The sequence below is a fragment of the Macrotis lagotis genome, chromosome 1, assembly GCF_037893015.1.
Source record: "Macrotis lagotis isolate mMagLag1 chromosome 1, bilby.v1.9.chrom.fasta, whole genome shotgun sequence".
Lineage (NCBI taxonomy): Eukaryota > Metazoa > Chordata > Mammalia > Peramelemorphia > Peramelidae > Macrotis > Macrotis lagotis.
The window spans coordinates 110,170,266-110,185,611 of record NC_133658.1 but is presented as its reverse complement, the minus strand read 5'-3'; the positions used below and the strand labels follow the sequence as shown (position 1 = coordinate 110,185,611).

General features: G+C 36.2%; 1 protein-coding gene across 2 annotated transcripts in view; it reads left to right on the top strand.

Moving 5' to 3' along the window:
* Positions 1–15,346, top strand: part of CCDC88A (coiled-coil domain containing 88A) — a 187,420-nt gene that overhangs the window by 124,567 nt on the left and 47,507 nt on the right. For both annotated transcript variants that reach the window (XM_074206428.1, XM_074206419.1), the window contains exons 19-22: positions 10,007–10,168; positions 10,506–10,783; positions 11,839–11,982; positions 12,672–12,858. In XM_074206428.1, coding sequence (XP_074062529.1) covers positions 10,007–10,168; positions 10,506–10,783; positions 11,839–11,982; positions 12,672–12,858 — 771 coding nt within the window. The remainder of the gene's footprint in view (positions 1–10,006; positions 10,169–10,505; positions 10,784–11,838; positions 11,983–12,671; positions 12,859–15,346) is intronic.

The window sequence follows — 15,346 nt, the reverse complement described above, 5'->3', positions numbered from 1 at the left end:
TCTCATTTAAAAAAAACTCGTTCCTTATTTCACTGAAAAAACTGGGGGGGGGGCAGCGCCAAGGTGGTGGCATAAAGGCAGGAATTCCCAGAAACTTGTTTCTCCCAAAACTCCAAAAGCTGTCAAATTATGACTAGCCAAAATTTGGAGGGAGAGGACCCACAGAAAGACTGAGTGATATAATTTCCCAGTCTAAGACAACTTAGAAGTTCCACAGGAAAGGTCTGTTTCACTGGGACCTGGGGTTGGAAAAAGCCTCTATTAATGCAGCCCCATCCTCAGCCCTAGCCCCAGCACAGTACAGCCGGGCTAAGTGCCTAGATCCCTGGAGATTCCTGGGTCCATGGCAGAGGGGGTGGTTTCCAGACCTACTGGCCCAGGGAGCACTGGCTGGCAACAGCTTGAAGAGGTGGTGAGTGGAGAGAACTCTGCTGCAACAGAGCAAGTAAGGAGCAAGCGCCAGCCTCAGAGCAGCCTTGCAGTGAGAACATGCAGCAGTAATCGAGGAAGCCAGCCTGCACCTCCAGAGCACAGCCCACAGACAGTAAGGGGGTCTAGGGAGACTGCAGAGGTCTCTCTGCTCTTCCTGGAGCAGGACTCAGATCCAGGTTGCAGTATGGGCTCCCACACCACCATAGCCGAGCAAGAGCCATCCTCACAGCTCCAGCACAGGCAAAAGAGTCAGAGAAAATTACTTTGGTCCCATGGAAGATTCACAAGATGATAAAATTAAAGTGTCTGTATCGAAAACTTCCCAAGAGAAATAGAAAATGGGCTCAGACTATGAATGAGCTCAAAAAAACTTTGAAAAGCAATTAAGGGAAGTAGAAGAAAAAATGGGAGGAGAAATGAGAGATGCAGATAAAGCATGAAAGCCAAAGCAGCAGCTTGTTGAAAGAAATACAAAAAAACCTGAAGAAAATAATATATTAAAAAAAAAACAGTTTAGGCCAAATGGAAGAAGCAACACAAGAAAAGAATGCCTTAAAAATCAGCATTGGTCAGCTGAAAAAGGAGATAAAAAAAGCTCTGAAGAAAATAACTCCTTCAAATGCAGAATGGAACTTAAAGGAAGCCAATGACTTTGCAAGAACTCAGGAAGAAATGAAACTATTCCACAAAAACAAAAATTAGAAGAAAATGTGAAATATCTCATCGGAAAAGCAAATGAATTCAAAAACAGATCCAGGAGAGATAATTTAAAAATTATTTGTCTAGGATGGCTAGGTGGCACAGTGGATAGAGCACCGGTCCTGGACTCAAGAGGACCTGAGTTCAAATCCAGCCTCAGACACTTAATAATTACCTAGCCGTGTGACCTTGGGCAAGCTACTTAACCCAGTTGCCTGGCAAAAAAACTAAAAAAAAAAATTATTTGTCTACCGAAAGTCATGACCAGGAAAAGAGCCTAGACTTCATTTTTCAAGAAATAATACAGGAAAATTGCCCTGAGATCCTAGAAGCAGAGGATAAAATAGAAATTGAGAGAATTCACCAATTAGCTCCTGAAAGAAATCCCTAAAGAAAAACTGAAAGGAATATAGCCAAATTCTAAAACTCCCAAGTTGGAGAGAAAAATACTAAAAGCTGTCAGAAACAAACAATTCAACTACCATGGCTCAGGATTACTCAGGATCTGGCAGCATCTACATTAAGGGCTCGTAGGGATGGGAATATGATATTCTGAAAGGCAAAAGATTGTGGTTTACAACTGAGAATCAACTACCCAGCAAAATTGAACATCCTCTTTCAGGTGAAAAGATAGACTTTCAATAAAACAGGGGACTTTCAAACTTATCCTATTGAAACAACCAGAGCTAAACAGAAAGTTTGATCTCCAAGTACAGGACTCAGGTGAACCATAGAGAGGGCAGTTGAGAAGGACTAATTATGAGGAACTTAATGATGTTGAGCTGTTTGTCTTCCTGCATGGGAAGAAGATACTGATAACTCATGTACTTTCTCATTCATAAGAGCAGTTAGAAGGAGCATATATAGACAAGGCACAGGAAGTAGCTGAACATAATGGTATAATGTAGTAAAAAGATGGAGGCAATGGGTGATAAAGGAAAATACTGGGAGGAAGAGAAAGGAAAGGAAGAAGGGGCTAAGATATTTCACATAAGAGTTAAAAGGCTTTTTCAGTGAGTAGAACGGGAGAAGGTGATGAGAATTGAGTGAACCTTCATTCTCATCAGAAATGGCTCAGAGAGTAAAAAACACACACTTAACAAGGTATAGAAATTTATCTTACCCTAGGTATAGAAATTTAGCTTACCCTAGAGAAAAATGAGAGGAAAGGGATGGGATAAGGAGGAATGGGAGGAGGGAAGGGGGAGTAGGTGATAGAAGAGAGGGAAGATTGTGGGAGAAGCTATTCAGATACAACACACTTCTGACCAGGGACAAGATGAAAGGAGAGAGAGAGAAAGAATGGAAAATGAGAGGGGGAGGAATAGAGTGGAGGGAAATACGGCTAGTAATAGCAACTGTAGGAAAAATATTGAAGCAACTTCTCTGGTGGACTTATGATAAAGAAGGCAATTTATCCCAGAGACAGAGCCATTGGAATCTGAACATAGACTGAAGTACATTTTTTTTCTCTTTCTCACTATTCTTAAGGTTTCTCATCTTTTGGGGGGGGGGGGGCATGTTTATGTTTACTCTCAAAACAACATTATCATAATATAAAAGAAGTAAAACAAAAAAGGGAAAAAAGCCAATCCCTAAGAACTTCTCTTCTTTCCTCATCATCTCACACCTTCTATTACTTCTGCCACTATACCATTCTATTTCACATTGAAGACTGTACTTTTCCTTGCCACCACAAACCTCTCTACTTGCCCAAGTGATCCTATTCCATCCCTTCTCCAGGAAATTGTCCCATCTCTCGTACCCACAATAATCTTTATTTTCCTTTCTACTGGCTGCTTCTCTATTGTCTGCAGACATGCCTGTGTCTCCCTCAATCTCAAAAAAATACTCACTTGCTCTGTTCCTGCCATCATCCCATATTTTTCCTTCCTTTTGTGTTTAAAATCCTCCATAAGGCTGTTTATAGCAGCCACATCCAATTTCTTTCCTCTCTCCTTAACTTTATAATTTTGGCTTTTGACCTTTCTTTTTTTAAAAAAAAAAAAAAAAAAAACTTTCTTTAAAAAAGTTTATTTTCTTTAATTTATTTACACATTATTAAAATATTCTTGTTTAAGAGTAAACATAATACCCCCTTCCCCACAAAAATATAAAACCTCATGAGAAATAAAGTAAAAGATAGAGGAAAAAAATGTGTATCAGTCTGTGTTCTGATACCATCAGCTCTGTCTCAGGTGGGTCACTTTATCATAAGTCCATCATAAATGTTACTTCCATATTTTTTCTATAGCTGCTGTTGCTGATTATAATTCCTTCCATCCATTCCTCCCCACTACCATTTATTATATTTCCTCTTTCCTTTCACTTTTTCTCTCTTCAAAAATTTGCTGTGGGGCAGCTGAGTGACACAGCACTGGTCCTGGGGCTAAGAGGCCCCAAGTCTACATCCCACCCTAGAGACTCAGAAGCCACCTGGTCCCATGGTCCCAGACAGACCACCCAATTATACCACCTTGCAAAAAGTAAAAAAAAAAATGTTATATTTTACTATCCTCTCCTATGATCTGCCCTCTCCTCTATCACCCACATCCCCCTCCCCTCCTCCTGTCCCCCTTCTCTCCTTTTTCTTCTGGATGTCTATGCCCTGTTGAGTGTATATGCTGCTTCCTCTCTGAGTTATTTCTGACAAGAATGAAAGTTCCCTAATTCCCCCTTGCCTTCCCCCCCTTCTATATCATTGCAAAAATAAAATCTTTTATATGAAATATCTTAGCCTCTTCCACCTCTCCTTTCTCTTACTCCCAGTACATTCCCTTTCACTCATTGACCCCATTTTTACGATATATATATATATCTTCAAATTCAGCTCTCTCCTGTGCTTCATCTATAAAAGTTCCTTCTACCTGCTCTATTAAATGAGGAGGTTCATATGAGTATTATCAGTATCATCTTTCCATGCAGGAATACATGCAGTTCATCATCATTAAGCCCCTCATTATTTACCCTTCTTGTCCATTCTCTCTCTGTTTCACCTGAGTCCTCTACTTGAAGGTCAAACTTTCTGTTCAGCTCTTGTCGTTTCAACAGGAACATTTGAATTTCACTTTGTTTCATTGAAAGTCCATCTTTTCCCCTGGAAGAGGATGTTCAGTTTTGCTGGGTGGTTGATTCTCAGTTGCATTCCAAGTTCTTTTACCTTCCGGAATATTATATTCCAAGCCCTATGAGCCCTTAATGTAGTTGCTGCTAAGTCCTGTGTGATCCTGACTACAGCTCCGCGATATTCTGTCTGCTTGTAATAGTTTCTCTTTGACTTGGGAGTTCTGGAACTTGGCTATAATATTCCTGGGGGTTGTTTATTTTGGATCTCTTTCCAGGGGAGATTGGTGGATTCTCTCAATTTCTGTTTTACCCTCTGCTTCTGGGATATCAGGGCAATTTTCCTGGAGAAATTCTTTCTTTATTTTTTTTTTTAGGTGTTTTTTTTGTAAGGCAAACGGGGTTAAGTGGCTTGCCCAAGGCCACACAGCTAGGTAATTATTAAGTGTCTGAGACCAGATTTGAACCCAGGTACTCCTGACTCCAGGGCTGGTGCTTTATCCACTATGCCACCTAGCCGCCCGAGGAATTCTTTAAAAATGAGGTGAAGGCATTTATCTTTCCTCGATCTGTTTTCCAGATCAGTGGTTTTTCCAATGAGATAGTTCAAATTTTCTTCTATTTTTCATTCTTTTGGTGTTGAACTATTGTGACTTGATTTCTTGCAAAATCATCAGCTTCCTTTAGCTGCATTCTACATCTGAAGGATTTGTTTTCCTCAGAAAGCTTTCTTTTCTCCTTTTCCATCTGGCCAATTCTGCTTTTTAAAGCATTCCTCTTCTTAATAACTTTTTGAACTGTTTTATCCATTTGACCTAAGCTGGTATTTAACATATTATTTTCTTCAGCAGCTTTTTGGATCTCCTTGACTAAGCTGCTGACTTTGTTTTCATGTTTTTCCTGCATCTATCTCTGTCATTTCTTTTCCTAATTTTTCTTCTGTCTCCCTTACTTGATTTTCAAAATCTTTTTTTGAGATTTGTCATAGCCTGATTCCCAACTTCTATATTTCTTGGAGTCTTTAGATGCAGATGCTTGGACTTTCTCATCTTCTGATTGTGTGGTTTGATCTTCCATGGGACCCAAGTAATTGTCTGTGGTCAGGTTCTTTTTTTTTCTGTTTACTCATTTCCCCAGCCTGTGCCTGGTTTTGGAGTGCTTCCTGAGCTTTTGGGTTTTATTGGGACACCCCCACAGGGACCTCAGTGGGTGAGGCTCTGACTACTCTCCTGGTCTGTGAATGACCACAAGCTTACTCCTCTGCCATGGGGCTGTTTGTGGGGGGACCCTGCTCCTTGGGGGGTCTAGACTGCGACCAGGATCTGAATGTGGTCAGAGCCCCAGAGTCCTGTCTCTTCAATGGCCTGAGCACTCAGGGCACAGCTGCCAAGAGATTCCTGCTGGGCAGCTCCACAAGCCTGCTTCAGTTTCCTGGAATTTGGGCAGCCACAGTTGTGCTGAGTGCTGTGGTCCCTTTGAGGGCTTGGACTTCATGCTCCTCTGGCAGGGGTGTCCCTGCTTATCTTCCAAGTTGTGCTTGGTGCTCACTTGGTGCTCCTTTGCTCCCAGGTGGCGCCACTCCTCCAATCCTGTGGAAGTTTTCCCATGATTTTCCAGGTTACCTTGGGCTGGAGAATTGCTTCTGTGGGTTCTGTCTCTTGAAAATCTAGATTCATGATTTTAAGGTTTTGGAAATATTTTGGAGAGAGCATTTAAGAGAGGCTGTACTCCTTCCACCATCTTGGCTCCACCCCCACTTCTGACCTTTCAATTAAAAACTCTCTTCAAAGTTACTAATGACTAAACTCCTCAAAAAGCCATCTACAAGAGATTCCTCCACTTTTAATATCATTCTCTTCCTAACCCCTTATAATTCAACTTTGAAATTTCTAATTCTACTGAAACTTCTCTCCAGAGTTAATAATCTTAAAATTACCAAATGTTATGGCCTCTTCTGTTTTCAACTTTGATGACTCTTGTTTATTTTGACACTATTAGCCTTTGACACTATTAACTCCCCTCTTCTTTCTTCTCCAGATTTTCATGATACTTTTCCCCTCCTTGTTCTCTTTCTACTTGTCTTACTCTTTCTACATGTCTCATTGTTCCTCTTTTTCTTCCTTTGCTGGATCTTTATCACACCAATTAATCCCTAGGCCCTCATCTCCCTCTATATTTCTTACTTGGTGATCTCCTATGGTTTGAAGTTAAATTCTTATGCTAATGACTGCTTGTCTAGCCGTAACCTCTCTGGTAACCTGCTGTTCTATTTCACCAGTTGCCTATTGAACATCTTGAACTGTATGTATGTCCTGTTAATATCTGAAATTCAACATGCCCAAAACATACTAACATAAACAAAAACTCTTTGAGGAGCTCAATAATAAAAGTATAGCAGGGATAATGAAACAAAGATCTCTTTTCCTAACTTTCCTGTTATTGTAGAGGGTAATACCATCCTCCCAGTCCTTCAGACTCACAACTTAGGAGTCCTGGACTCTGGTTCTCTCACTTTCATCCAGTCTTTTGTTAACTCCTATCCTTTCTACCTTTGTAACCATCTTCTCTCCTCTGACATTGCTATTGTCCTGCTGCAGATCCTTATCAACTCATTTTTAGACTACTGTAGGAGCCTAATTGTTGGTCTATCTGCATCAGATCTTTGTATTTCAATATATCCTGCTTTTAGCTTTCAGAATGATCTTCTTAAAGTACAGGTATGACCATGGCATCTCTCTCCCTCTATTCATTGAACTCCAGTGGTTCCTTGTTACCTCCAGAATCAAATATAAAATCCTCTCATTTTGTGCCTCTAGTCATCTTCTTTGTTACTTCTCTCCAAGTACTTTGGGATCTAGTAACACTGACCTCCTTGTTCCTCTCATACAATGCTCCATTTCCTACTCCTGGCTTCTTCAGGGTCTCAGTTAAAGTTTCCCCTTCTCCCACATATAATTAATCATTTTATTATTAAACCTAGCATATTAACTAGAAAATGGAGTCAGTGACACTTGGTGGTAGGCTCACAGTTTATATACCTTGTAAGAGTAGGTGGTAATTGATTCATATTCTAATGAGGGGCTAGGAGACAAAACTTTACTTCTAAATTGCTCAGCCTTCAGAAGTCTAATCAAAGAATTGATATCCCCCTTCCCCCATAAACCAGAATAGGACAGAGTGAGCAAAGTTTCACCTTAAATTAAATTTCTTGTCAGATTGAGGAGAATATTCATCTTTCCTGCAATCATCAATTCTATCCATTGAAATGAGGATTTTAGAAAAAAAAAACAGGAGAACTCCAGGTCTCTCTAAATCATTTGTTATTAATAATCATTTCTCTTAGTACAAAGTTAATTGCTTCTTGATGGCATAGTCTTTTTTTTTTGTCTCTTTGCATTCCTTAGTACTCCATTAGTTTCTGACATTTTGGCACTTAAATGCTAATTTACTGATTGATAGACACACTAGTGGTGGGCCTCTCTGAACCTCTCTTATCTTGTCCTGGTACTGTATTTGACCAGTTTGGTAAAATCTATTAAAGCTTGTGTCCATCTGGCATAGCTGACTACAGTAGATGCACTCTGATAATGTATTCTAGAATTCTAAAGACAAAAAATACCCTGAAGAAACTTGAATTTTAAAAGACCACAAGGGAATGGTTGCTAAAGAGCAACACATTGGCCCTGAAAGTTATAGGAATGGTAAATGGGATCTACAGGAATAAATTGATAAACCCTATCTAAGAATATTGCCAGTTTGTTTGATCATGATTCCAAAACTGGGGAGGAGGGGGGATGAGAAGAGAAAGGCAAGGTGAATATGGAGAAGATGGCCTGATATTAGGGAGTTTCCTGAAATAATGGTGCAGGAGAGGCAGGCACCAATTAAGGAGGCATATGGGAGTTTCCAGGGCAGAAGTTTCCTTTAGGAAAATGATACTCAACCTTCTTTGTTTCATTATCCCTCTATACTTTTATTATTGAGCTCCTCAAAGAGTTTTTGTTTATGTTGGTTATATCTCTTATTTATCATACTAGAAATTAAAATATCTTTTTTATTATTATGAGAAGTTTGACCTCATGAATACTCTGCTAGCATCTCACGGACCCCTGTGTGTTTATAAACCACACTTTTTGGTGACGTTTAGTTTCAGGTTGAGAAAAGTGAAGAATTATTTACTCTTGAGCAAAGTTGTGACAAGTGGCCTGAGTTCCAAGAAAGGAAGTAGAGAAATAGAAAAACTTTTTTTTTTTAGGTTTTTGCAAGGCAAAAGGGGTTAAGTGGCTTGCTCAAAGCCACACAGCTAGGTAATTTAAGTGTCTGAGACTGGATTTGAACCCAGGTACTCCTGACTCCAGGGCCAATGCTTTATCCACTGCACCACCTAGCCGCCTCAAAACAAAAAAACTTTTAAAGGGAAAGGCCAAGCAAGTAGGTGACTGGGAGAGATTGTAGAGGGTTTAGGGGAGAGTAATTTTTGCACAAATGTTGTTTAGGGAATCACATCAGAAGTAGTCATGGATAGTTTGCTTGTTATTTGGATAACATTGTTCTCAACATTATTTGTGTGCCTTAGTGGTCCAGATGGTTCTGGTCCATGTGTAGGGCATGCCAGTTTTGACATACTGTACAAATTATGAGGTGTTAAATTCTGAAATTAAAAATTCTAACTATATTCAGAGTAAATAAATATTTTAACACTTGTTAAAATCTTGTTGAATGTAATAAATGTTCCATTCTGTGACTGTTACCATTGAAAATCTTTATATTTTTTTACCTTGGATTCCAAGAAGGTACAGCAAAATACAAGTTTAGTGAAATTTTATACTTCAAATATGTGAAATAAATATAGGTCAGGTCCATTAGGTATCATCAATCAAGTTTTCAAAAAGACTAAATTGGTCTTACGGACTTAATTTGCTCTACTTGTGAAATTACTAAAAGTTTACTGCTATTTCATTCCAGTTCTGTGTTACAGTGTTCATAGTGGAGCATGTTTTTTCCACAATAGAGAGAACCAAACCTAGATATAAGTTAGAATTAAATTGTACTGGATTGGCTTCGAAAGACCTGAGTTGGAGTCTTTTCTTGACCAATTCTTGCTAAAATTTAGCAAGTTATTTAACTTCTTTGACCTTCCTTTCATTCATATGAAAAATGAGTATAAAATCTCAGGTATTCTTTGCTTAATTTACAAGGTTGTGATGAGGATCGAATTAATGTGTTAAATACTTTGTCTTTGTAAAGAAGTTTGCAAAAATCTATCCTTACTGAAATTGCTTTTTCTTTCTTTGGATCTTCAATGAAATTGATAAGAGACCAGCCCTGTAGTCAGGAGGACCCCAGTTCAAATACAGCCTCTGACACTTAATAATTACCTACCTGTGTGACCTTAGTCAAGTCACTTTACCCCATTGCCTTACCAAACAAAAACTAATAATAATAATAATAATAATAAAGAATTTAAAGATTTATAAGAAACTGTCTGCTACAGTGAATATAGAATTACTGGGTTTAGAATCAGGAAGATCTTGGTTCACCTCTAGCACTATATGACTTTGGAAAATTCATTTAACTTAACTCAGAAAACTCCCTAGGACTAAATTAATTGATAGAAGGAATATCCTTACTAGAAGTTCAGGCTGACAGAATTACAGATAATTCATTTAAGTTTAAGATTATCATTTAAAATATTTTCTAAATAAGATTTTCAAAAATGCTTAGCTAATTTCTGTTCACAGTTTGTTTTATTCGGCATATTCATCATTGGCTTAAGTTTGTATTTTTTAATTTATTTTGTTTCTTTTCTAAGAATGCTACCCTTCAAGCAGAGAAACAAGCGTTGAAAACTCAGTTGAAGCAACTTGAGACCCAGAACAATAATCTACAGGCCCAGATTCTTGCACTTCAGCGGCAGACTGTTTCTTTACAGGAACAAAATACTACTCTTCAGACTCAGAATGCCAAGCTTCAGGTAATTTCTGTATTAAATTTTTGGTAGGAGTGTTTTTTCAAATGTAGAAATAACTCTTAAAAATTGAGATGGTAGCAGATATTCTTTCAGTAAATATACATGGCTATGGTGTACACACACACACGTGCGCGCGTGTGCGCGCATGCGTGTGCACTTTCCTTTTCCCATATCTTTAATTGAGTCAGTTACTAGAAAAAGAGATGTATAGGCAGGGTAGGGCTTTTTAATTGATAAGAATTCCTAATATGAGAATCATATTAACAATCCTTTCTAATCTTTTGCTAAATCAATATTATATTTTTTAAATATCTGGTCATTATATGTTATATTATTACAGGTGGAAAACTCTACTCTAAATTCCCAAAATACCTCACTTATGAACCAAAATGCCCAATTATTAATTCAGCAGTCTTCCTTGGAAAATGAAAATGAATCTATAATCAAAGAAAGAGAAGAGCTTAAATCTCTCTATGATGCATTGGTCAAAGACCATGAAAAATTGGAAAATCTTCATGAACGTCAAGCTTCGGAGTATGAGTCTCTCATTGCCAAACATGGAACACTAAAGTCAATACACAAAAATCTAGAGGTGGAACATAAGGACCTTGAAGATCGGTAATTTTGGTTGCTTTCTTATTTCTAAACTATGTAAATAATTTTTCCAGGTTAGCTTAATGAATCTAATAAAAATTAAAAACTATAAAATAATTGCTTTTTGTTCAATGAAGTATTGTATTTTAGAAAATATTTTAATAACACATATTTCATCTTCACATAATAGTCATTTCCCATCTCTTCTCTCGGATTGAACTCTCCCTTCTTGGCAAAGGAAAAGCAACTATAAAACAATCTAATAACGTACTCATTTATATTTTTATAGTCATTGTGAATATGTTTTCTTGGTTCTTTTTATTTTGCTTTGCAATAATTCATAAATATTCCCATATTTTTCTGAATTCTTCATATTCAGGATGTCTTTTAATATAGTAATATCCCACTATGTTCATAAATCTTGTATTTTTTCATCTATTCCCCAACTGATGGGTATGTACTTTGCTTTCAAATCTATTACCACCAATAATTTTGCTATAAATACTTTGAATGAGTCTGACAATTTTTTCCATCTTCAACTACCTTTAAGCTATATGATCTATCAGTATCATACCTTATTTAATTATCTTTCTTGCATAATTCCAAATTGAAATATATATGTCTTTTAGACTCTTAGAAATTCTAGGGGCGGCTAGGTGGCACAGTGGATAGAGCACTGGCCTTGAAGTCAGGTGTACCTGAGTTCAAATCCGGCCTCAGACATTTAATAATTACCTAGCTGTGTGGCCTTGGGCAAGCCACTTAACCCCATTGCCATGCAAAAACTAATAATAATAATAATAATAATAATAATAAACAATAATAATTCAGGGTTTTTTTTTAAAGAAAACTTTGCATTTTTAGTTACTTATTAGAGAATAGCTCATGGTGATATAAATTTATATCGGTTACCTTTGTTTATGGACATCAGACCTTTATCAGTGAAACGTCATACAAATCCTTTTCCCCCATTCTATGTATCTTTTCTAATTCTGCTTTTTATTTTTTACTAAAAAGACATTTTAAGTTAAATCTTTAATTTTCCCTCCTGCCTCCATCCCTCACCCCTCTCCCCTTAGCTATAATCAGTTACTGAAACAGAAAGGACAGTTGGAAGAATTGGAAAAAATGCTCAAAGTTGAGCAAGAGAAAATGATGCAAGAAAATAAGAAACATGAAACTGTAGCTGCAGAATACAAGATACTTCGAGGTGAAAATGATAGGTAATGACTAAAGATAACTAGTCTTATATTTTCTTTAATTATAAATTAAATTTACTTGTCACAGTACCATCCATGATATCAGTTTTAGACTGAGTATTTTTTAAAGATATTTAAGAGACCATTTATTCATTCACAGAGTATTTAAATAAATGTCTGTAGAAATATTGAATTTAATTGCATAGTTGTCCTCTCTCTATATAGATATAGATATATATATTCTCAAATCAGTAAAGAATAAGCTGCCTATACTAGTACTAATAATTAGTTGAATAAATACAATTTCTTTATTAAATGTACTTTGCATTGAATGTTAAAAATCTTTTAATTTAATGTGAAATCAAAATTGAGTATTCATTTTCTATTTTATACTTTTTCTTACATTTAGTAACTTATAAGAAAGATGATGGCACTTTGTAATAAAATGTTGAATATAAATTTATAATCATAATATTTATTTTCAAGTGAAAAGAAATGCCTATAATTTAATCATTATTGTTCTTTTTGAATTCCTCTCTAAGTTTTTTACATGAAATTGTATTCAAGAAACTTTAATTTCAAAAACAATTTTAAAAAGCTTTGTTTTCTTAATACCATTATACCCAATTTAGTAAGTCTAAACATTACAAGTTCAAAAGAAAATGTTAATCAATATGAAAATCTTACATATTTTTGCTGATATTCTATTTAAGATTGAATCACATATATAATCAACTGCTGAGAGATACTGAAGTTTTACAAACTGACCATAAGAATTTAAAGAGCTTGTTAAACAATTCCAAACTGGAACAGACAAGATTAGAAGCTGAATTTTCAAAGCTCAAGGACCAGTACCAACAGCTGGACATTACATCCACTAAGCTAAATAACCAATGTGAGGTAAGCTCCCATAACTCTGTTTCTTATTAGTTAAGAAATGTTTTGGTCTAGGGGAATACTATGCCTTCATTAAAAATTGATGTGTTGGAGTTACAATTGGTGTATTGAGGCATAAGTAATTGAAATATGCCAATAAGAAAAAAGTTAGATCTGTTTTGATATTTACTAACCCAATTTATCTGTGTTAATGAGGGCCAGAAACATTTGAAAGTAACTTCCTAGTCTACTTTTTTTCATTAATCTCAATCTTATGTACTATAAAAGGCATAAAAGTAACTTCAGTTTTTCCAAAGAAAAAAATAAATTAGGTGGATTTTTTTTTTTGGCAAGGCAATGGGGTTAAGTGACCAAGGTCACACAGCTAGGTAATTGTTAAGTATCTGGGGCCAGATTTGAACTTGGGTACTCCTGCCTCCAGGGCCAGTACTCTGTCCACTGCACCACCTAGCTGCCTCTGGATTGCAACTCATATATTTTCCAGTTGATCTTTGGTAGAGGTATTAGTAAACAAATATGAAGTGATAGCAGAAAGGGAAAAATTAAGGTTCAAAATAATTAGCCTCTGAATAATCGTGACCTAGGATGTACACTAAAGCCTAGTTTCTTTTCATGTAGGTAGTACTTGCAATCAGTGAAACTTTAAATATAATAGCAATCAGTGAACTTTTAAATGGAATTGCTGGTGAAATAGATAGAAGCCTAAAGATTTAAATTTATACATATATATACATATACATATACATACATATATATATATAATAAAGATATTTGTTATCTAAAATCTTCAAACAAAAAGTCACTTTGCAAGATGTTATAGTTGCTGTCAGTGCTCATCAAATCAAATTCACCTATTATACCAGTGTTTTAGTATTAATCTGATTTGTTTTTTAATTAAACCATCTAAATGAGTTACATTATTAAACTGCAAGAATTTATAAAATAATTTTATAATGTAGGCATTCATTATATCCTGTTTTTCATATAAGAAGTAATCCTAAATTTCCAACTTAAAAGATTGCTTGCAGAGTCCTACACATAATATCCACATACTAACTGTAGCCAAATACCGATTTCATTGGAAATTGCAGCAAGCGACTTTACCGTTAGGGTAAAGGAGGCTGCTTGTAAAGTCTATTTCAGAACAGTGACCAGGGACACTTGGAGGTTTCAAGGTTCTGTTCAGAAGTGGAATGATCATCCAAGAAAGTCCAGAGAAGTCAGGAAGCACGTGACTGGGAACTTTGGGAGCCTGAGGGAAACAGCATCTAACAGGGATCAGGACCAGGGCCTTTGAAGTCCTTAATGCCCTCTTTACTGAGACTGGAGAGTTCCTTTAAAGATCTACAACTCTGAATTTCACAAATCAAGGACTGAACCTTGGGAAGTGAAAATCAATGTAGGAACTTGCTAGAAATCAAGTAAGGCTCATCACCTCACCCAGAAATTCAACAAGGAATGAGGCTTAACCCTGGCATAAAACTCCAGTACTAGGTCTGAAGATCCTGGAGAGATGAGTAAATCAAAGAAAATGCCAATGAATATTAATAAAATTATTATAGATGTAGTTGTTTTTTGTTGCTTAGTCATTTTTCAGTCATGTCTGATTCTTTATAAAAGAATACTTTGGGGGCTTTTTGGACAGTTATTTGAGTAGTTTACCATTTCCTTCTGCTCATTTTATTGATAAGGAAAATGAGGCAAAACAGGCTCACACAACCAACTCTAGATTCAGCACTCTATCCATGGTGCCACAAAGTTATAAATGCTAATAACTGCCAGTAGTGACTCAGAGGAAAAAATGGTTTTTCCATAAGACCTACATAAATACATAGAGAAAAGGAAGATTAAAAAATTGAAAGTCCAGAAGAAAGAATTGGAAGGAGACTAGTTTAAAAGAAAAAAATTAATAGACTCCTTGAAAACTAGAAGCAGTGAAACAAATCAGTGATTCCATGGGACAATAAAAAGTATTAGAACCAAATGAAAAGAGGGAAAAAATACAAGAAAACCATGATTCTTGTTACCAAAAATCATTGACCAGGGAAATAGGTCAAGGAGAGAGAATTTTAAAAATCATTCAACTTTCTGACAACCATGTTTTTGTTTTTTAAACCTGCTACACCTTATACTTCAAGAAATCATTATTGAAAAGGGTCCAGGTAGAACACATAGATAACCTGCAGAAGGAAAATAATAATAAAAGTGTGAGGAATGTCATAGCCAAAACTCAAAGAAAAATGTACCTTAAACATGCTGAAAGGGTGCCAGGGAAAAAGAGCTAGATTCACACAATATCTAGCAGTTTACCATAAATAGGAACTTGGAATACAATATTACAAAAAAAACCCCAAAAGATATGAACTTACAACAAAAAATAACTTTTGCAGTAAAATTGATTTCTAATCACAAGATTTAATGGATTTTTAATGTAATTGAGGACCCTCAAACTTTTCTGATGAAAAGAATAGAGTAGAATTTTTCAAAGAGA